This window comes from Carlito syrichta, unplaced genomic scaffold, assembly GCF_000164805.1.
Source record: "Carlito syrichta isolate Samal-C Ts95f unplaced genomic scaffold, Tarsius_syrichta-2.0.1 Scaffold307187, whole genome shotgun sequence".
In the NCBI taxonomy this organism is placed as follows: Eukaryota; Metazoa; Chordata; class Mammalia; order Primates; family Tarsiidae; genus Carlito; species Carlito syrichta.
Window position 1 is genome coordinate 636091 of NW_007251283.1, and position 23363 is coordinate 659453.

Below are 23363 nucleotides of genomic sequence, written 5' to 3' on the forward strand. Positions count from 1 at the left end.
GAGATCCAGTCGTCCCCCTCCTCTTCCAGCCCCTGGTGCAGTGTCTGTGCCCCCAGCCGATGCCAGCGTCTTGCCACTCCGTCAAGCAGGCATTGCCCTGGCCAGGCCTGTGCCCAGCCAACAGTGCTGTCTCCTCAGCCCTGGGGGTACCCACAGGGCACAGGGTAGACATCACATTCTTGGGTCTGACAAGACCCGTGAACATGATCCAGCTCAACTGAAGAAGCAAGCTCTGTTCCAAAGCATCACTGTCAGATAGTTTTGATGACTTATGCTTTGGGCCTCCTCCTGACTCTTGAGCCTGCCAGTCACCTTCCAGCTTTTTGAGAGCATCCTCCCTCCCCGCCCCAGTACCAAGAGTGAGTGGTCAGCAAGGCTGAGGCTGGGAGTGGCCTGAACGCTGGCGCTGGACGACGCTGCTGCCTGTCTTGGGAAGCCTTTTCATTGTTCAGACACCCCCTGCTCCCAAACCTTTCAACAGCACCCACCCAGACCTCTTGGGAGATGCTGCTCCTTCCTTGTGGGGGGTGAACAGGCCAGGGTGTGATGTGCCCTGCCCACTCCCGAATCGTGAGCACTGTGGGAGGCCATGCTCATCCCCGTGGCTGGGTGAGAAGCAGAGCTGTTTCCCTGGCACCACCCCGCTCAGCCCCTCTGAGGGACTGCTGCTCTGCAGTGGGGTGCAGAGTGAGTAGGCGTCGCGGCAGGCTCCATGCTGCTGGAACCAGCCCTGCCTGGGCTCTGGGCTCCTGCCTCCCACCTCCAGCACGGCGCATGCTTCCGTCCTGGCTCAGTCTCATCCTCCCAGCACCGGTAGCTGGCTAGAGCGGTGCAGGTCTAAAAGTTGTACGTGTGGGCTTCACTGGGGAGGTAGCCATCCTTGCTAGGGAGAAAACTGGCTTCAGCAGAATTAAGTCTCAACTCAAGACTGGGAGGGAGCAGGAACAAGGCCATCCTGAGTCCAAGATGTGCCATGGCCCTCTGGTGCTCAGCAGATGCTCACTGAGGGCATGGGTGCAGGAGCAGAGGAACAGCCTGGGAGTCCTGGCTGCTGAGCCCGCAAAGTGATAACACCCAGAGGTGCAGGGACTCATGGCAGAGGAGAGGCAGAGCTGGACCCAGGGCAGGCTCGGGACCCTGGGCAAACTGCATGTTACCTTTAAATTCAATTTGTTCATCTCTCTAATGGGAGCAGCAGTCCTTAACCTCAGCCCCTCTAGAAGGCAGGTCAGCATCCTGTCTACACATCGGCTGTCTCTGGGCAGTGTGGCATTCTGAAAGCTGTGATGCATCCTGCTTGGGGGCGCTCTCAAGCCATCACTAGCTCACAAATCCCCGTGCATTGTCCAGTTTACATCACAGGGTGGGTGAGTCCTGAATCACTTGTCAAAGCGCTGCCACTCCTGGTCTCTCTCCTGCTCTGAGCTTCAGGCTTGTTTCTTCATCCAGGTTATCTGGTTGATACTGAAATGGTGGATAAAGACTTTTTCCCCCATTTTCTAAGCATCCTGAGGCGGGCAGTAAGCCCAGAATTGGTAGGTTTTGTGCTGGGGTGGGGAGGGAGCAGGGCGCTATGGGAGGGGTGCTGGCTTTTGCTGTGCTGGGGTTGGGAGGGGGGCCAGCCAACAACAGGCCAAAGGCACCAGGTCTTCCACAATTGGGCTCTCTCCAGGTGTGGTCTGTGTACTGTGAGGTGGCCAAGAGACTTATTTTTATCATTAGGTATTTAAGTGAGGGATTACAGATTTTGAGTTCAGGTATGCTGTCTGCCCAGGACCCCACATGTGCCTGTCATCAGCAGGTATAGATATTGAATAGAAAGGAGCATCACCTGGCTGACATCAGTGCTGTATGTTTCACTTGTCTGGAATTCATTGACATGCTTTACTGTTTTTCTTTTTTTTTTGAGTCAGCATCTCACTCTGTCACCCAGGCTGGAGTGCAGTGGCATGCTCATGGCCTGCTGGGCTCAGATGATCCTTCCACCTCAGCCTTCCAAGTAGCTGGCACCATAGGTACGCACCACCACACCCGGCTAATTTTTTGATTTATTGTAGAAACAAGGTCTTGTCATGTTGCCCAGGCTGATCTCGAACCCATGAACTCAGGCAATCCTCTTGCCTCAGTCTCCTAAAGTGCTGGGATTATGGGTGTGAGCCACCACTCACAGCCTATTGCTCTTTTAAAAGTCAGCAGCAGGGGTGCTCGCAACAGTGCATGGAAGCATGGCCTATTCCAGATTGACTCTGTATTTGAGGATTTTGTTCGAACTCAAACTTAGCCTTCCCTAAATGTGCTCTTTTTCCTTACCACACTCCTCTGCTCCCACTGAATTTTGCTGGAAAGGGCAGAGTCCTCCTAGGGCCGGGAGGTCCGCTGTGCCCCTTCCATCCATCCCAGAGGGTCTCCCTGCTGTCTGGTCCTCTCCTCCCCTCCTACCACTGCCAGGGTGGGTCCCCAATGATCCTGCTCTGCTGTAGGAGCCATCTCATGGCCCCAGGTGTGCCCACCACCCACTTCGGTGCCAGAGCCGGCTTCCGCAAGCACTGCTTGCATGGTGGTGTCCAGCACTGGATGGCACCACATGCCACTGGAATAAAGCTCTGGGCTTCAGGTGCCTGAGGCCTTGCAGCCTGGCCCAGCCTGCCATTCCAGTCCCCATGTGGGCTACAGACACCAGTTACTACTTGCCCCTGATGTGCCGTGCACCTTCATACCTGCTCTTTGCTTCTCTTCGCATGGCCTAGAATTTCCTTCCCTGACTTTCCTTTCTTCAGCTCTTTTTCCTTAGGGACTCAGCTGAGATTGCCATCTCCCCCTGAACTTGCTTCAGTGTCCCCATTATGACCCCCTTCCACTGTGTTCCCTGAGCGTTCTGCTTCCACCTGTTACGGCAGCCACTTCAGAGCTGGGCATTTCCGGCTAATCAGGAGGCTGAGACAGGAGGATTGCCTGTAGCCAGGAATTCAAGGCCAGCCTAGGCAACATAGCAAGACCCTATTTCTTAAAACAAAAAACAGTCATTTAAGTTTGACTTGTGTTTACGCATGGAGGGTAGAGGGGCTTTGTAGGCAGGGACCAGATGCTTGGCTACAGTATGTGTCCTATTGGATTTTTTAAAAACTGGAGATAGGGTATCACTATGTTGCCCAGGCTAGTCTCAAACTCCTGGGCTCAAGCGATCCTTCCACCTGGGCTTCCCAAGTAGCTGGGGTTACAGGTGTAAGCCACCATACCCAGCAGGATTTTAAAATGTCAGGGAAGGTTGGTATCATTTGCACCTCCATTTCTAAGTAATTCTGGGAGATGAGTTTTGATTCCACATTTGGCTGTGTTACTGGTAGTCAAAGATGAAATGTCATCTCCCAGTCAGTACAGTGGATGGCATCACTTCAACCTTCCCAGGGGACATCTCAATTCTTGCTCCAAGTTGCCATCAGCCTGGCCACAGCATGAGGCAAGAGATGTTAGGTTTACCTGTTTCTTCAGCCTTAGTCTTTCTTTACAAGTGTTCCGACACTGAAAACATAAAAACCAAAAGCACATCTTCCTGATGATGTAAGTGGTGGTGAGCAGCCCTCAGACAGTGTGATCTGAACTCCCTTGGGACAGCATTGACCTTGGGCAGTGCTAGGTCATTGTCAGGTCTGAGACATTGTAAGCCTTCTCTAAATTGCAAGCAAAAATTTTGGCTTCAAGGATGACTTTAGTGAAGTATCAAGTGAGGAACAAGATTTTTACCGCCGGGCTCGGTGGCTCAGCCTGTAATCCCGCGCCTTTGGGAGGCTGAGGTGAGTGGATTGCATGAGTCCGCGGGTTCGAGACCCGCCTGGGCAGCGAGACCTCATCTCTACAATAAATCAAAAAATCAGCCGGGCGTGGTAGCACATGCCTGTAATTCCGGCTACTCGGAAGGCTGAGGCGGAAGGATCACCGGAGCCCAGCAGGTCGAGGCTGCGGTGGCCGGGAGCAGCCACTGCACTCCAGTCTGGGCGACAGAGTGAGACTCCAACTCAAAAAAAAAAGATTTTTACCATTAGTATTTTTCTTTCAGATATAGTGAGCATCCCTCTTCTTTCTGCCTCCATACAAATTACCAAGTCAATTCCTGCTTTAAGATTAAACTAAGAGAATTCTTAAATAGTTGGCTACTGAAGCCAGTTGTAGAGACTGAATATGGAATTTTGCAGTGATTTATTGCATTCCTGATTTGGGGGAGAAAATTTGCATCACTTAGCAGATATTTAAGTTGTTCATAACATTTCATTTCCCAGTACACATAAATATGCATTATGTCAGGCATTAGAATGCTTAGCAAACTAATGAAATTTTTTAATTTAATTCATCAGGACATACATTTAATGAAGAAATATTCAGTGTCTTTTACTATCTGGATCTTTGAGAAGGAAAAAAAAAGAAAACAGAAATATTCTGTGTCAGTTTATGCCTTTAAGTAACAAATGTGATTATATTATACAGTAATTTATGCAGAAAAGTGTTTTATGAAGAGCAAAACATCAAATAAATGCCACTTTTTTCCTACAATATATGTGTAAAAGTTAATACTCAAGGGAAAATATCTGCTTTGCTGAATAAGGTCATTAAAAGCTTTTTTTTTTTTACTGGTTGTGCTATGGCCAGTGTGTTTTTGTCACCATGTGACTCTGTTAGCATGATTACTGCTGCCTAGAGTTCCTCTCAGGAAAGGTTAAAGACGCTAATGTAAAATTGTTTTTAATTAGCATTTGTTTCTCACTTATTTCTAAAGTTTACTGCTGAAGGTACTTTATTTTGACTGGTACAGATCTTCTCATATGTAATGTTAGAATTCCAGGGAGTTCTATTTAAACTGCCTGGTAAGACATTCTGTACAGGATCAAGGAAGGAAAAAATACAGTTAATTTCCATGTTAGAGAAATCGCCAATTTAGAAAATGCACAAAGGAATAACAATTATCTTTTGTGTAGCAGCGAATTAACAGTCTTAAGTTGATGTCAACATGAAGCCACATGACAGGATTTCCACCTGGCAGAATTGTACCTGCATGTTTTGGTGCACACACTTGGGCTGTCATCTGACATCAGTGACAACTGGTCTTGTCACCCCTGTTTTTACACAGGAGCACAACACCCAGCCTCATGGGGCATCTTTCTACATACCTCTCCTCAGGCAGCATCTCCAGCTAATGGAGCTGCACACCTTTTTTTCTGTGCTTGAAAGTAAAAATAACCCATCGAGGCCAGACACAGTGGTTCATACCTATGATCCTAACACTTTGGGAGGCCAAAGTGGGAGGATCACTTGAGCCCAGGAGTTCAAGACCAGCCTAGGGCAACATAGCGAGACCTCATCTCTACAAAAAATTTAAAAAATTATCAAGGTGTGGTAGTGCACACCTGTAGCTACTTAGGAGACTGAGGCAGCAGGATTGCCTGAGCCCAAGAAGTTGAGGTTGTGGTGAGCCATGCCATTACACTTCAGCCTGGGTGATAGAGTGAAGCCTGACTCAAAGGAAAATAAAATACCCATCAAAATTAAAAACTTCTCATCAAAAACCTCTGTTAAGAAAATGGAAAAGCAGACCACACACTGGATTCACAATACACATGTCTATATCTGACTAGTATCTAGAATATACACAACTCTTCTAACTCAGTGACCAGAAGACAGTTGGTTTAAAAATGGGCAAAAAACCTGAACAGGCACTTCACAAGAGAAGCTATGCAGGTGTCCCATGGGCACATTAAAAGATCCTCAACATCATTCCTTAGCAGGGAGATGCAAACTAAAGCCAGGACAAGATACAACTTAACACCTCCTTGAACAACTAACACAGAGAAGGCACCCACACTGAGCGCTGGTGAGGATGTGGCCACCAGAGCTTACAGGTACTGTGGGTGTGGAACATTGTATGGCCTTTGGGGAAACGGGCAGTTTCTTTAAAAGTGAGACAGATATCTACCCTGTGGCCCACCAATTCCACTCCTAGGTATTTATTCAAGAAAAGCAACACATGTTCACAAAAAGCCTCCCATAAGGATGATTATAGCGCCAGGCATGATGGCTCAAACCTATAATCCCAGCACTCTGGGAAGCCAAGGTGAGAGAATTGCTTGAGCCCACAGGTTTGAGACCAGCCTAGACAACTTGGCAAGACCTCATCTCTACAAAAAATCAAAAAATTAGCCAGCGTGGTGGCATGTGCCTGGAAGGCTGAGGCAGAAGGATCACCTGAGTCCAACAGGTCGAGGCTGTGGTGGCTGTGAACATGCCACTGCACTCCAGCCTGGGCAACAGAGTGAGACTCCAATTCCAAAAAACAAAAACAAAGAATGATAATAGCAATTTTACTCCTAATAGTAAAAAGTGGAAGTGACCCAAATGTTTATCAACAGGTAAATGGGTAAATAGCTGTGGCATTCATGTGTGATGGATGATACAATGAAGAGAGGTGATGCCAGCATTGTGCTGAGTGAAGGAATCCCAACATCAGCGCACTTGTTCTTGTGATGCTGTTATGTGAACCCCCAGAGCAGACTGAACTGCTGGTAGGGTTAGAAGTCAGTCTAGCAGGGTGGAGGGCACTGACAGGAAGGGATTCGAAGTAACATCCTAGGGAGATGAAGTTGCTCAAAACTGATTGGGCTTAGCCAGGCTCGGTGGTTCAGCCTGTAATCCCACGCCTTTGGGAGGCTGAGGTGAGTGGATTGCCTGAGCCCGCGGGTTCGAGACCGGCCTGGGCAGGCGAGACCTCATCTCTACAATAAATCAAAAAATTAGCTGGGCGTGGTAGCGCGCGCCTGTAGTTCCAGCTACTTGGAAGGCTGAGGCGGAAGGATCGCTGGAGCCCAGCAGGTTGAGGCTGCGGTGGCCAGGAGCAGCCACTGCACTCTAGTCTGGACGACAGAGTGAGACTCTACCTCAAAAAAAAAAAACTGAACACTGAAAACTGTGCATTGCCTGTCTGGAAAGTCTTAGCGGTCAGATGCGGAGGGTGAGGCTGACCTTTGACCTCCTGGCTCAGCTGCCTTCTGCCATGTGCTCTCAGTGGCCCGTGTGTGACCTGGAATAATAATAACCGTGTCGTTGTGAGGTTTGAAATGAGGGTATAAAAGACTCAACTGAGAGCTTGTCCTACAGCAGCTGTCAGTAACTATTGACTGTTGCTCTTTTTGTCAGTTACTTCAACTGTAACTTCTGTTTTTTATTTTTATTTCGTATTATTTTATTTATTTTGTTTATTTATTTTTATTTATTTAAGTTGGGGATCGCACTCTGTCACCCAGGCTGGAGAGCAGTGGCACGGTCATAACTCACTGTAACCTGGACCTCCTGGGCTCAGGCGATCCTTCCACCTCAGCCTCCCAAATAACTGGAACTGTAGGTGCAACCAACATGCCTGGCTAATTTTTTTATGTTTGTAGAGATGAGGTCTCACTATATTGCCAAGGCTGGTCTCGAGCTCCTGGGCTCAAACAATCCTTTCATCTTGGCCTCCCAAAATGCTAGTATTACAGGCATGAGCCATGGCACCCAGTCAATTTCTGTTTTGTTTTGTGTTTTTTCTTCAGTCTAAGTCTCACTCTAATGCCCAGACTGGAGTGCAGTGGCACTCGACCTGCTCGGCTTAAGTAATCCTTCTGCCTCACCTTTCCAAGTTTCCTGGTTTCCAAGTAGGTGGAACCACAGGCATGTGCCACCACACCCAGCTTATTTTTTTGATTCATTATAGAGACAAGGTCTCACCAAGTTGCACAGGCTGGTCTCGAATCCCTGGGCTCAGGCAATCCTCTTGCCTGTGCCTCCCCCAAAGTGCTGGGATTACAGGTGTGAGCCATTGCACCCAGCTATTTCCTTTTTTTTTTTTTTTTTTTTTTTTTTTTTTTGAGTTGGAGTCTCACACTGTCACCCAGACTGGAGTGCAGTGGCTGCTCCTGGCCACGGCAGCCTCGACTTGCTGGGCTCTGGCGATCCTTCCGCCTCAGGCTTCCAAGTAGCTGGAACTACAGGCGTGCGCTACCATGCCCAGCTAGTTTTTGATTTATTGTAGAGATGAGGTCTCGCCAAGTTGCCCAGGCGGGTCTCGAACCCGCAGGCTCGGGCAATCCACTCACCTCAGCCTCCCAAAGGCGCGGGATTATAGGCTGAGCCACCGAGCCCGGCTGATTTCTGTTTTCTAAAAGCTCTTCCCGTTTTCTTTCCTCTTACAATCAATTCCATTAACAAAGAGAAATAGAAAAATAAAAATGAAGATTCTTGGGGAAACTTAGACAGTTAATCTTGATTCTAATTAGGATCAAGAATACCTGGAAATATGAGTTCCTTCTCTCCAAATCCAGAATTTGCTGGCAGTAGTCACATGTCTGATGAAGCTAATGAGGAGACCCGCTTTGAGATACAAATGCCAGTGCTTGGCTCAGGGCACTGTGCTGAGACCATCCTGACTTCTTTGCTCATAGTCTAGAAGAGGTGCCATGTGGTACCTGGCAAGTGGCAGGACAGCCTTCATAGCTCTCCTGAGTTATAGTGTCTCAAGTCCAACCAAGTCTACACAGCCGATATAGATGGACTGGAACAGAGCGGATGACTCAGTTTCAGAGTCCAACTACAAGTGTGGCTTCATCTCTTTCTTTGAAGTGTAAAATCAAAGTTCATAGATTAAATAAAAGATTAGTCATTGTACAAAAGTAATTCCAGTGTGTGTACTTTTCCTTTATTTGTCTGCAGGAGCTGTAAAACTGACAAGCTTGGCATGTGGAAATCAGCACATCTGGGCCTGTGATTCCAGGGGTGGAGTTTACTTCCGTGTAGGAACTCAGCCTCTCAATCCCAGTCTCATGCTTCCAGCCTGGATAATGATTGAGCCACCTGTCCAGGTAAGCAAAAGTGAACTGGTGGGAACTTGCTTCTCGCAGGTCAGAAGCTGCTAGGATGCTGTGTTAGGGCAAGGATCACGACAGCCTCTAGGGGCCTCCCCATAAGCTGAGGAGGCAAACCCCCAGGGTCAGAACACTCTTGCTCATTGGCATCCCAAGTTTGGCATATTGTGAAGTTTAGAGCTGAACAGATTATTAATGATTATCTGAGCCAATACTTATTTTTGTCCCTCTCAAAATAAAATTTATTTCTGGCCAGACAACATGGCTCATGCCTATAATCACAGTACTTTGGAAGCCCAAGACAGGAGGATTGCTTGGGCTCAGGAGGTGAAGGCATTGAGCCAAGATCATGCCACTGCACTCCAGCCTGAGTGACAGACCAAGACTCTGTCTCTAAAAAAAAAAAAATTATTTCTGACTTTTTACTGAAATATTTGTATTTGTATTGGAACCTCCACTTAAAAAAGTAAACAAATAAAAATAAAAAATCAGTACGCAAAAGTGTAAAGAAGAAAGTGAAAGTCCCTTAAAGTCTTGTCATAGGGATACTCTAGTGCCAGCATTTTCTGAATGTCTGTCCTGGTTTGCTGAAGAAGTTCTCTTTCCCATACACTGCAATGCTGTCCCACCTCCTGCCACATTTCAGTTGACAGTGTATTCTAACATGGCTTTTTATGTTCTGTTGACTGTTTCACCCCTCAACCACAAGCAGAAGTCTGACTTTAGTGCACCATTTAGTTACCCTTAAAGTTCTAATAGGCTTGGTTCCTATGCTAAATATATTTCTGTTAAAATGTATAATTATGGGCTGTGATTTAATGAGAGTCATTTACTCAGACTCCTGCTAGTCTCCATTTTGTGACTTTGTTGGAAAAAAACAAAGTTGCCATATGCAGACAGCAATGGGGCAGGAATGATGAGTCATTGAACAAAGAATCCTCAAATAGTCAGGAAAGAAATGAAGAGTCGGGTAAATGCCTTTGGACATTTCATGTAATTATCTACATTTTGGACATTGTGCGCCCTCAGGGATGAGGCCACTGACATGGAGGGATAAGGTGCAGGGCTGGCATGAGGACCCCAGTTCTGCGCATCAGGCATGGGGTGTGTGGTATGAGACCCTCAACTGAAATCAGGTGTCTGGTCCAGAGTGGAGGCCCCTTGCTAGTGGTCACAGTCACAGAGAGGCTTCAAGTCCTCATTGGTGGATCTTCCTTCCTCACAGGGTTACAGGGATAACAATATCTATGACAGCACTTTGTGATTTCCACAGCACTGTGTAGACATGAGGTTCTACATAATGAATCATAGCTCACATTCTTCCTCTGCCCACAGTAGTTTACTGACAGTGGCACAGGAGAGCAGCCCACTCGCAGAGAGAAACAGTGATCACTGACATTGCTCAGCGCTACTGGTAGGCAGTAACAGTGAAAAGCAAGCCGGCTTGCCGTTAGCATCACTGTTTTCTTAGATTCTCTTGCTTCCTACACCCAGGTGGACTCCTTTGGTACTTCATTTTCAACATGTTCCTTTTTTTCCCCTTCTAACAGCTTTATATTATTCCTTTTGAGAATTACAACCCACATACCATAAAATTCACTCTTTTATAGTATGTATACAACTTAGTCGTTTTTAGTATATTCACAAAGTTGTGTAACAATCGCCACTGTCCAGTTTTAGATCATTTTTATCACTCAAAACCCCTTCCCTTTTAGTAGTCACTCCCAGAATCCTCAACCCCCATCAGCCCATGGCAACCACTGATCTGCTTTCTACTTCTGTGGTGTGGCCTAATCGGGACATTTGATATAAATGAAATCATGTAGTATGTGATCATTTTTGTCTGACATCTTTCATTTAGTATCATGTGAGTTCATCCATATTGTAGCATGTGTCAGTTCTTCATTCCTTGTTATGACTGTTGTGTGGGTAGACCATAGTTTGCTTATCATTTCACCAGTTGATGGACATTTGGGCTGTTTCTACTTTTTGGCTACCATGAAGAATACTGCTATGAACATTTGTGTACAAGTCTTTGTGAGGACATATGTTTTCAATGATTTGGGGTATTTACCTATAAGTAGAATTGCAGGGTCATATGGTTATTCTATGTTTAACTTTTTAAGGAACTGCCAAACTGTTTTTCAGAGTAGCTATACCATTTTATGTTCCATCAGTAAGATTTGAAGATTCCAATTTTTCCACACCTCACCAAAAAAAAAAATTTTGTCTAATGTTTTTGTTTTTATTTTTTTTGGTCTCAGGAAATGGCCTCATGTGTTCAATTTTTTTATACTAGTCATCCTGGTAGTTGTAAAGTGATGTCTCATTGTGACTTTAATTTGCAATGACCTAATGACTCATGATATTGAACATCTTTTTATATGTTTATTGATCATTTATATATCTTCTTTCAAGAACTGTGTGCTTTTTTCAAGAACTTTCAAGTTCTTTCAAGAACTGTGTCACCCTGTCGCCCTGGCTAGAGTGCAGTGGCATGCTCATGGCCACCACAGCCTCAGCCTGCTGGGCTCAGGTGATCCTTCCAAGTAACTGGAACTACAAGCACTTGCCACCATGCCCAGCTAATTTTTCAATTTTCATTGTAGAGCCGAGGTCTCCCCAAGTTGCCCAGGCTGGTCTCAAACTCCTGGGCTCATGCAATCCTCTCTCCTTGGCCTCCCAAAGTGCTGGGATTACAGGCTTGAGCCACTGCACCTGGCCTATTTTGCTCATTTTTAAGTTGGGTTAGCTGTCATTTTATTGTTAAGTTTTATATAAGAGTTATTTATATACTCGGTATTAGACCAGATACGTGATTGCAAATGTTTTCTTCCATTTTGTGCATTGTCTTTTTACTTTTTTTTTTTTTTGAGTCGGAGTCTCACTCTTGCTGCCCACACTGGAGTGGAGTGGCACCATCACAGCCACTGCAGTCTCAACTTGCTGGGCTCAGGTGATCCTTCCACTTCAGCTTTCCAAGCAGCTGGAACCACAGACACGCACCACCACACCAGTTAATTTTTTGATTATCGTAGACTTGAGGTCTCGCCATGTTGCCTGTGTTGGTCTCGAACCCCTGGACTCAGGCAATCCTCTTGCCTCCACCTCCCAAAGTGCTGGAATTACAGGGGTGAGCCACCGCACCTGACTATCTTTTTGCTTTCTTTATAATGTTGATCTTTTCAAAATACCTCCTTTTGCTTTTATTTTTTCCTACTGTTTTTCTAGTCTCTGTTTCATCTATTTCATTCTCTTACTTCTTCCACACATTCTTGTGCACAGTTCTTTGCTTGATAATGATACACCTCTGATAGCCCCAAGCAATATTTGTCACAGTTATTGTGTCCCTATAGAAGGCCTATGGTGATGTTGGATTGTAAAGTTTGTAGGACCCTGGCCCGGAGCCAGGCCAGGATCAGGAAACGGCTTCTGAGAGCAAGAGCAGGGGTTGAGGATGTGTGGTCAGCATTGCTGAGTGGACTGAGTGCATGTGTGTCTTGCCGCATCCTTTTCCCAGCAAGCAAGGGCTAGGTGTAGAGAGTGAGGTAGGCCATGAGCTGCCAGACTCCATAGGGCAGGAACTACCCTCGCCTCTGCTGTGTGCACCCCTCTGCAGCCATGAGGTCACATGGGCACCTGGCCATAGGGTCACATGGAAGACTGCAGGAAACCACAAATTCCGGTCAGGCCTCCATACAGGTTCCAGAATAGCCTCTAGGAAGCAAGCTAAAATCAGGGAAGAAAGCTTTACTTGGAGTGCTCGATTGACTGTGGTGATCAACAGCTTGGCCCAGGAAGATGGCCAAAATAGAACAAATTCACATGAAAGGACCTCAAAGCTGTGTTCTGAATAAAGTAGTGATTGCTAAATGGGCTGTTAAACATTAACTATTTCAAGTAGTTCTGCTGAATAGAGCTGCATTTTCTCATTCAGTTAGCTTTTAGTGTGCTATAGAAGAATTTCACTTTGCCGTGGATTCTGTAGATACAAAATGCTTTTCAAATTGGTTCCTGTGGGGGAAAAAAAAACCAGGCTTTCCATGTGCACAGGCTTTATACTGTGCTTTTCCCAGCAGCCTTATCATTAACCCTCTCTTACCCCAGGAAGTAGAAAAGTCGGGATGGTTCTCCCTGCTTTATGAGGAAATATGTTACCCAGGGCAGGAAAGATGTTATCCAGCAGCAGCCTGGACTGGAACACAGGGCCACCAGCCCCAGGGCTGCTACCCCTTTCAAGGTTCCCAGGACTGAGGAGGGCACTGCTGGTCTGACAGCTTAGTCTGCTGAGAACTGAAGTGAGGACCATTGGGTGCAGTGACTCATGCCTGTAATCCCAGCACTTTGGGAGCTGAGGCGGGAGCATCACTTGAAGTCAGGAGTTCAAGACCAGCCTGGGCAACATAGGAAGACCCCCTGTCTCTACAAAAAAATTTTTTTAAAAACCACTTTTTTGGGAGGCTGAGGTGAGTGGATTGCCTGAGCCCCACGGGTTCGAGACCCGCCTGGGCAGCGAGACCTCATCTCTACAATAAATCAAAAAATCAGCTGGGCGTGGTAGCGCATGCCTGTAATTCCGGCTACTCGGAAGGCTGAGGCGGAAGGATCGCCAGAGCCCAGCAGGCGAGGCTGCGGTGGCCGGGAGTGGCCACTGCACTCCAGTCTGGGCAACCGAGTGAGACTCCAACTCAAAAAAAAAAAAAAAAAAAACACTTTTCTTTTTTAATGAAGTGGGGACAGGCTGCTCTGGGACACCCATGTTTCCCTGTGGTCCACGACAATCTAGGAAATGGCTATTTCTGTCCCCACTTGACAGATGAGAAAACATCAGCTCAGAAGTTCAAAAAGTTGCCTGAGACCTCACAGCTAGCAGGTGACCAGGCTGGGACACAGACCCAGGTATTTGACACCCCATCTGGGCCCCTTCCTGTGGCCCTGAGGCCCAAGGCCTGGGCTGGGACTAACTACAGGACAGCAGTGGAGCACCCATTGCGGTGATGTGTCACAGGCTCCGGAACCTCACACCTTGCATTTTAGGACGAAGCCTGCACGAGTAAATTAGATGACAGGGGAGGTCCTGATGCTTGAACCCTGAAGAGAGAGGGGAGAAGGGAGAGGAGGCTCCTGATAGGGAAGATGTGGTTGATTCCAAGGACTAGAAGGCAAGTGAGGCTGCCATGTTTTGATGATAATCAACCTCATTCTCCTTCATTTTTTGGATTCTTTATTGAGCTGCTTTGTCTGCATAGGGGCTGTATTTGCAGTTGAAACAGAAATGGGAGCAGGGGATAGGTGTTCACAGGTAAAGCGGAGCAGCGAAGTCTTTTAAAATCAGCAGCAGTTGGCTGGATGCAGTGGCTCACGCCTATAATTCTAGCACTTTGGGAGGCCGAGGTGAGAGGACTGCCTGATCCCATGGGTTCGAGACCAGCCTGAGCAGCTTGGCGAGACCTCATCTCTACAACAGTAAAAAAAAAAAAAAATTAGCCAGGCATGGTGGCACACACCTATACTTCAAGCTACTTGGAAGGCTGAGGCAGAAGGATCACCTGAGCCCAGTAGGTCCAGGCTACGGTGGTCATGAGCGTATACTGCACTCCAGCCTGGGTGACAGAGTGAGACTCCAAAAAGAAAAAATAAATAAATAAAAGCTGCAGCTTCTCTGTATCTGTTTGTCTTTGGTGAAACCTCCCTCCAGTAGTAGTTTTGGGGTAAAGTTTTAGCAAAGTACTCAAAACAAATGACTCAGTTTTCAGACTTGCTAACATTTGGAAGGATTTGGAGAAAATATTTATAGTTGTATTTAGCATCTTAGAGTTTGGAGATTGCTGGTTCAGCTGGAAAATATTCTGTCCATCTTAGAGGTACCTTTAAAGCCAGCATAGCTGATGTGGTATTTCACGTACTATAGGCTCTGCGTGCTTAAATAAAAGAAGAGGGCTACCCACACCCCCACCCATACCCCAAGCCTCTTCTTGCTGGCAGATCCTTTCTCTCTCTCTCTCTCTCTCTCTCTCTTTTTTTTTTTTAGAAAGCAGGATTTATTGAGAGGGCAGAAAAGCTCCCACAGTGGGAGGGTCCCGAGGGGGTTGCCCCAGGCAGATCTTTTCTTGCTGTCTCACATGCTGGCTGCTCTTGCCTAGTCCCCTGTGCTGGTGAGTCATGTGGCATGGCAGGAGGGCTTTACGTCCCACCACCTCCTCCTGAGTGGACTGGTTTTCCAGGGATCTTTTTGCTCTGCCTGGAAAAGAGAGAAACTTGGAATATCAAGATTAATATAATTGGCAAATAGCCAAACTGACATTTAAAAAATTATTTTAGTGCCAGGTGCAGTGGCTCATGCCTATAATCCCAGCACTGTGGGAGAACCAGGTGAGAGGATTGCCTAAGCCCAGGAGTTTGAGACCAACCTGGGAAAGAGACTTCATCTCTACAATAAAAAAAAAAAAAAAAAAAAACAATTAGCTGGTGTGATGATACATGCCTGCAGTCCCAGCTACTCTGGAGACTGAGGTCGGAGGATCCCCTGGGCCCAGAAGGTCACAGTTGCAGTAACCATGATTGTGCCACTGCACTCCAGCCTGGGTGACAGAGTGAGACTCTGACTCAAAAAAATAATAAGCTTAAAACTCAGCTGCCTTAAGTATTTTTTAGCTACATGAACAAAAATAAATAAATATTAAGAAGATGATAACAGGTAATGCTCGTGAGAACACCATGGGACAAGTCCTTGTGGAGACATAACTTATATAACTTTATACATCACGATCTTTAGAGGCCAGGTGTGGAGGCTCACGCCTATAATCCCAGCACTTTGTGAGGCTGAGATGGGAGAATTTCTTGAGCCCAGTAGTTCAAGACCAGCCTGGGCAACATAGTGAGATACATAGTGAGACCTTGTCTCTAAAATTAATTAATTAATTAATTAATTAGGCCCAGTGGCGCATGCCTGTAATCCCAGCTACTCGGGAGGCTGAGGTGGGAGGATTGCTTGAGGCCAGCAGTTCAAGACCACCCTGGGCAACATAGTGAGACACATAATGTGTCTCTAAAATAAATAAATACATAAATTTAATTAAATAAATTAGGCATGGTGGCATGCGCCTGTAGTCCCAGCTACTCAGGGGGCTGAGCAGGAGGATCACCTGAGCCCAGGAGGTTGGGGTTGCAGTGAGCTCTGATTATACCACCATACTCCAGCCTGGGCAACAGGCTGAGACCCTAACTCAAAAAAATAATAAGATCCTTAGAAATGTTCACACCTAGCAACAGGGAGTCTTTCATTAGAGCTGTATTAGCATCAGAGAGGACCCTCCCCCACCACGAAGCTAGGTCTTTCACTGAGTCACGGAAGCAGGGACCAGTGGGAGGAGTCTCAGCCTCACTACTGCGCTCTCACCCAGGGCTGAGCCGTGCTCCACGCTCCTTTCCTCCCTGTCCCCACCTGGTGAAGGCGGATGACTACAGATGTCTGCATAGCCCTATTCTCACCCAGCTAGGGTGGGGAGTGGCATCAGGGGACAAAGATGGCCGGGGATCCTGCTTCTAAGCGTTCCAAGGTGTTCTGATGCCTCCTATTCCCTCCTGAAGTAAAGATGCTAGATATGGGGATACTTAAATCAGATTGCTCTTAGCTCACTGGAGACACCATGGGCCGAATCCCTCTCCAGTTCCTGGTGAAAACTATTAAACACAAGTCAGCCTCATTTCTGGACACAGATGTTTCTCAAAGGAGGTTCCCCGACACAGCACGTCCTCCTTGTGTCAGTGGGGTGACATGTCTTCTGGGACAGGAAGCACAGGGTTTCACGCACTGGGGCAGTAGACAGACGTGCCATTGAGCCCCCACTTTGTAGTAAGAGGGGGGAAAATGTTATGAATCATATGGTTGGTGTCTAGGAGGTCCCCTGTCCTTCAGGGGTTGTCACCAAGGATTTACTCTAAAGGGATGGCATGAATTATGACAGATCATTCAGTGAAGTCCTCTGCAACTCTCATGCATTGCTGCACCCAAGGAGAGATGCCTTATTCCCACAGAGGGATGCCTCCGGCACGTGGTTAAGTGAAAGTCAAGTCCAAATAGCATGTCTGATATGATTCTAGTTTGGTATAAAAAAAGTATATACACATTGCAAGAGCCTGTAAATACATCCAGTAAAATGTTAGGCCGGGCTTGGTGGCTCAGCCTGTAATCCTAGCACTTTGGAAAGCTGAGACAAGTGGACCAGCCCAGGCAACTTGGCGAGACCTCGTCTCTACAATACATCAAAAATTAGCCAGACGTGGTAACATGTGCCCATAGTTCCAGCTACTTGGAAGGCTGAGGCAGAAGGATTGCCTAGAGCCCAGCAGGTCAGTGCTGGGGTGGCCATGAGCATACCACAGCTGCACTCCAGCCTGGGTGACAGAGTGAGACCCAACTCAAAAAAAAAATGTTAAAAGTAGTTATTTCTGGATGGTGCTGTTATGGCTGATTTTCTTTTTCTTTTTTTAGTTTACTTCTGTGTTCTCGTTATCTTATAATGAACTTAAGTAGCTCCTAACTGAATAATTTACTACTAAGATTCAGTCTTAGGAAATAACCAGGAATGTCCCCAGAGCCATTTATGGTTGTGTTATTTATTTATTTTATTTTATTTTATTTTTATTTTTTGAGTTGGAGTCTCACTCTGTCACCCAGGCTGGAATGCAGTGGCACACTTACAGCCACCCCAGCATCAACCTGCTGGGCTCCGGCAATCCTTCTGCCTCAGCCTTCCAGGTAGCTAGAACTACAGGTGCACGCTACCCTGCCCAGCTAGGTGTTATTTATAATAGTGAAACTTGACTACGTCACTGTCACAGTCATGCAGTGAGAGTGGGTGTGCTGAGGAGAGATATGGCACCCGCCCTGTGGTGATGAGTCCACTCGCAAATCACATGATGGTACAGTAATCAAGGCTGTATCTGGAAGGCCACTTAAACCCATGTGTGCAGAATCATGATAAGGACCTTGTTCGAGTGGCTCAGTGGTGTCGGTGGCTGTGGGTTGGTCTTCGCCATTTGCAGGCCCTGCACTCGCCATCCTGCCTCAGCTTCCTGTGCAGAGCACGAAGGTGATCTCCCCTCAGATGGAGTGATGACGTGTGTGCAGCACCTGGGGCCCTGCTCGATCCTTGTCTGCACGAGGAGTGGACTCTGTGCTCACAGTGTGCTCCGAAATGGTGTCTTTGGTGTGGTTCCAATTTTGTACACAAAACAACAAAATCCCACTAAAAACCTGGAAGAAACTAAAACAAAGATGACTGTTTTTGGTCAAGAGATTATGAGCGATTGTAGCTGTTTTCTCTATTTTCCCATGATGGCAAGAAATTTTTTATAATCAGGGAGGAAAGTATGCATATTTTACAAGAACCCATCTTTTGTGGGTCAGCGTGCGACCTGCCTTCTCCAGGGCACCTTGCGGACCTCCCCAGCCCATGTAAGTCTGAACTTTTGTAGTCATCCTTCTCACTCCCCCTACCCCACACAGAGAGTGTAGAGCCAGAGGAGACTTTGGAAAACATGTGCCCTAGCCAGCTCTTCCTATAGGTGAGGGAAGCACGACCTGGAGACACCAAGACCCCTGGTCTCAGAGTGGTCGATGGTCATGCCAACCTCTCGTCCTCAAGGCCCACCATGCGGGGCAGTGGTGCAGGAGCAGTCCCATCCAGGGACACTCACGGGCTACCATAGAGGCACACATACACAAACCACTGGCTCTCAAAGCAAGAAGTCTGGCCTGTGCTTATAGCGCTGTGGGCAGAGTGCCCCCCGAGCCAGCTAGGGAGGGAGGTGCCACCTAGGCCTCGAGGGAGTCAGAAGGCTCTCTCACGAGGTAGCCTTGGTGCAAGAACTTGCAAGTGGGGTAGGAGTGTGGCAGGCAGGCAAGGCAGGGGGCATTTTAAGCAGAGGGGATGTGAGGCATGGGCGCTGGTCAGAAGGCACCCTTGCCCAAAGTGGGGAGAGGGCTGTACCTGGAGGCTGAGCTGGGCCAGAGCAGGGAGGTCTGGCCTAAGGCGTTGGTGTTGCTCTCCTGTCACTAGTGTAAGGCCCCTGAAAACCTTGAAACCAGGCCAGGTGACCTGATTAAACTATGTTTGAGGAAGGAACTTGGGACAAACTTCTCTTTGACCAGCCCACGGATCTTCCGCTGGGTAGGTCACATCTACCCATAACTGGGTCATATATTCAGGAGTGTTTTGCCTCAGTAATGGAGCAAAATTAGCCAAATACTAAATGCAGCTCTGGTCCTTCCTACCAGAGCAAGACTCAGAAGGAGCAAACTGTTCTAAGAAACTTAACAACATCTTAGAACAAGCTCAAGAATATTTATAAATTACAAAAATATCCAGCACCAAAGGGTAAAATTCACATTGACTGGCATCCAATCAAAGTTTGCCAGGCAAGCAAGAAGCAGGAAAATGTGACCTACATTGGAGGAGGAAATCCATCAATAGAAACTGATCTAGAAATAATACAGTTGGCCAGACACAGTGGCTCATGTCTATAATCCCAGCACTTTGGGAGGCTGAAGTGGGAGGATCACTTGACATCAGCAGTTCAAGACCAGACTGGACAACATAGTGAGATACTTAAGAAAAAGTAAGGAATGGAAAAAATAGTTCATTCCTTTTAGCCCCGCTTAGTGGCATGCCCCTCTGGTCCTCAAAAGGCTGAGGTGTGAGGATCGCCAGAGCCTAGTAGGTCGAGGCTGCAGTAGCCATGGACGTGCTACTGTACTCCAGCCTGCGCGACAGAGCGAGACTCCAACAACAATAACAATAACAACAAAAAAAACCGCTTTAGAAATTGCTAACACATAGCTGAGCACTTTGAGGGACAGAGGCGAGAGAATTACCTGAGCCCAGGAGTTCAAGACCAGCCTGGGCAACTTGGCAAACCTTGTCTCTACAATAAATAAAAAAAATTAGCCAAGCATGTAGCATGCGGCTGTAGTTCCAGTTACTTGGAAGGCTGACCTGAGCCTAGCGAGTTGAGGCTGTGGTGGCCGTGAGCGTATCACTGCACTCCTGTCTGGGCGACAGAGTGAGATTCCAACTCAAAAAAAAAAATGTATCGAATTTTAGAATTTAAAGTGTGCATCAGCCGGGCTTGGTGGCCCAGCCTATAACCACGCGCCTTTGGGAGGCTGAGGTGAGCGGATTGCCTGAGCCCGCGGGTTTGAGACCCGCCTGGGCAACTTGACGAGACCTCATCTCTACAATAAATCGGAAAAAAAAAAAATTAGCCGGGCATGGTAGCATGTGCCTGTCGTTCCAGCTACTTGGAAGGCTGAGGTAGAAGGATCGCCGGAGTGAGACTCCAACTCAAAAAATAAAAAATTAAAAAAAATAAAGTGTGCATCTTCCGTAGAGCTGGTTTTAACATTTATCAAAGTGTTAAAAAATTTAAATAAACACGATAGGGTGCCGTACATTGTGTTGAATTTGCAGAGGGAACAGAAATGAGTGAAGCCATCTCTGAAGTTAAGATGAATGCCTCAAAGAAGAGGAGGTACAGATGCCAGGGTCCGACTCTGATTTCTGTGGCTAGCGCAGTGTTTGAACTGAGCCTTGCAGACTCCATGGTGTGTTCAGTGACCAGCAGGTACTTAGGTTGGCCTAGTGTTTCTGAGGAAAGTGCTCCCTCTTGGTATGTTATAATCAAAAGAACTTGAACTAACACTTGTTGGCATGCATCTGATGTGCAGAGAGGATGCCTGGTGTGTCCAAGGAATGAACGCCTGGGCTCGCCCTTGACCCCCCCCGTGGGTTGAACCCCTTTCTCCCAGGCCCTGGGTCTTCCTCTTTTCGGTTTGTCTTGGTGGAGTTCATCCTCCAGTCATTTTCCAGGGAAGGTTCATGGCAGGTAACTTTCTGGAGAAGGTATGTGTCTGCAAAGTCTTGCTTCCACATTTGCCCTTGACCTTGGCTGGGTATGGCGGGTCAGGTTGGAGGTCATTTTCCTTTAGAATCATGAAGGTCTTCCTCCACATCTGCTGGCTGTCAGCATTGCTGTTGAGCAATGCTGTTCTGACACCTGAGCCTTGGTGTTTGGCCTGTTTTTTCTCTCTAGAAGTTTGGAAGATCTCTTTGTTCCCAGCGCTCTGAGAGCAGATGTGCAGAGTTGCTGTGGGCCTGCTTTCATCCTGCTGGCCAGCCGTGTCCTTTGTCTGGCAGTGGCTGCTTCCTCTGCCAGGACCCCTTCTGCCTCTACCCCTCCCATTTTCTGTTGCTCTTGCTGGGATTCTTGCTTTTGTGTCGGGGACTTCTTATATTGGCCCCCGATTCTTTTTTCTCTCCTATTTCTGTCTCTTCACGCTTTCATCTTACTTCTAGAAGACATTCTCACCATTATTCCTCTAACCCTTCTGTCAGATTATTTCCACAATCACAACTTTCATTTCTGGAAGTTCCTGTCGTTTCAGGGTTGTGAAGCCTTCTCTTTTCTGCCTGAGGATGTTTGAAAGTTGCATCCCCTGCATGGCCTCCGTGTCCCCAAGTTGCCTGTTTTCTGTCTCCTTTGTGCTGTCTGTGGCAGAGGCTTTCTTTAGATGTTGGCAGTCCCTGGCTAGAAGAGCAAGGCACAGAATGGCCGCCTGGAAGCCCTGTGCGTATGGGCTGTGTGGATCCCTGGGCAGCAACCTGGCTGGGCTCTGGGCTGGAGAGTCTCTGCTGTTGGTGGCCTTTGGCCTTCTGGGGCCTGCTGAGGCCTTAACAGCATCCGCCCACTTTCCAGCTTCCAGAACTGTATAGCTGTTCTCTCCCCTCACTCTCCCTGTCCTCATGAGATTTGAACCTTGTTGGTTTTTTAACTCTGTTGCCCTCATGTCAGTGTTGTTTCAGAAGGGAGTGAAAGGGCAGGTGTGTGTTCATTCTGTCGTCACTGCCCAGAAGCCGCTGGTTCTTTCAAGGCTCTGTAAGTGACTGTTGCACATACCTGGAGCTGAGCACCATCGTGTACGTCATTCCTTTCAACTCCAAAATTCTCGTGTTAAAATATCGTCAGGGCATATCCACTTCTTTACTCCTCAGAGCATCTTTAGTATTTAGGTGTCGATGGGACTCCTGGTTACCCGGAAGTTGTTTGATCAGCACATTTGTGTACCTGCAGCTGAAAGTGTAAGACCTCCAAGATGGTGTCTATAGTGTCAGGCAGAACCAGCTTCATTTCCAGGAAATTTAAGCTGTTTTTGCCAATTCCTGTAACTTTTTTCCTGTGTTGTCCTTTTTTCTTTACCTCCATTTGAACATCTATTGCTTTTGTTTTTGTTCTGAGTTGGAGTCTCATTCTGTCACCCATACTGGAGTACAGTGGTACGATCACGGCTCATTGCAGCCTCGACCTCCTGGGCTCAAGCAGTCCTTCCGCCTCAGCCTCCTGAGTAGCTGGGGCTACAGGCATGCACCGTCATGCCCAGCTAATTTTTTTATTTTTGCAGAGACGAGGTCTTGCTGTGTTGCCCTATAGTCAGGTCTCGAATTCCTGGGCTCAAGCAATCCTCTCACCTCGGCCTTCCAAAGTGCTAGGATTACAGGTATAAGCCACCATGCCCAGCTAGAACATCTATTGTTTTGAGCTCCCTTCTTCAAAACCTGTTCCTAGGAAACATTATCCTTCTCCAGATAGTGGACTCTAAGCCTTTTCTCTCATTCTGGAAGGCTGTGATTCCTAGAAAAGGCATGCCTGCAAGCCCTGAGCACACATGTGGAGTATGTGGGCACTGAGGGTCCCTGGGCAGCAATCTGGCTGGGCTGGAGAGTCCCTGCTGTCAGGGCTTTGGACCTTCTAGGGCCTGCTGAGGTCTTACTGCGGCCCACCCACTTCCCACCCCCAGGGTGCCGGTGGGGTGCCCTGACCCTGCAGCAGCCTCTCATCAGGCTTTAGCGACTGCATAACCCAGTGGTTTAAACAGAGACCCAGGGAAGTCTGTCCTAGCCTAACACGTGTGCTCCATAAAACAAGCAGCAGGAAGAATCTGCATGGGACCCCCTGCTGGTCCTTGCCCATGACCCTGGAGGAGCAAAGTCCAGAGATCATCTCCAGGGTCCTCTCGTCCAGAAGGCGGGTCCCAGTGCCTGCCCGTAGGAGCAGCCATGGAGCAGGGCCTCGGTGCTGTGTGACAAGCTCTCGGAAGCCATGACTTGAGTGCCGCTGGGACCCAGCTCCCATGGTCTTTTCTCAGCAGCACGGAGCCCTGATGCTGGCCACAGGCACAATCATCTGGGCTGGCATTAGTGACAGTCTAGGGGTGGACAGAAAGGGTGGTCTTGGTTGGCTTTGCCATTCCCTGCTCAGGAAGGACAGGATGTGACAACCACCCAGGGAACCTGTTTCTGTGCATCTTCTTTCACGGTCCCCTGCGGTTAGCGGATGCTATTTCTTGCTGCATTCTAAAGTCACGCTCCAAGCCGGGCTCAGTGGCTCAGCCTGTAATCCCGCGCCTTTGGGAGGCTGAGGTGA

At 47.6% G+C, this 23363-nt stretch overlaps 1 protein-coding gene across 1 annotated transcript in view; it reads left to right on the forward strand.

The window, feature by feature from the left end:
* Positions 1-23363, forward strand: part of TECPR2 (tectonin beta-propeller repeat containing 2) — a 109035-nt gene that overhangs the window by 76419 nt on the left and 9253 nt on the right. The window contains exon 17 of the mRNA XM_008064091.1: positions 8728-8876. Within this exon, the coding sequence (XP_008062282.1) occupies positions 8728-8876 (149 nt within the window). The remainder of the gene's footprint in view (positions 1-8727; positions 8877-23363) is intronic.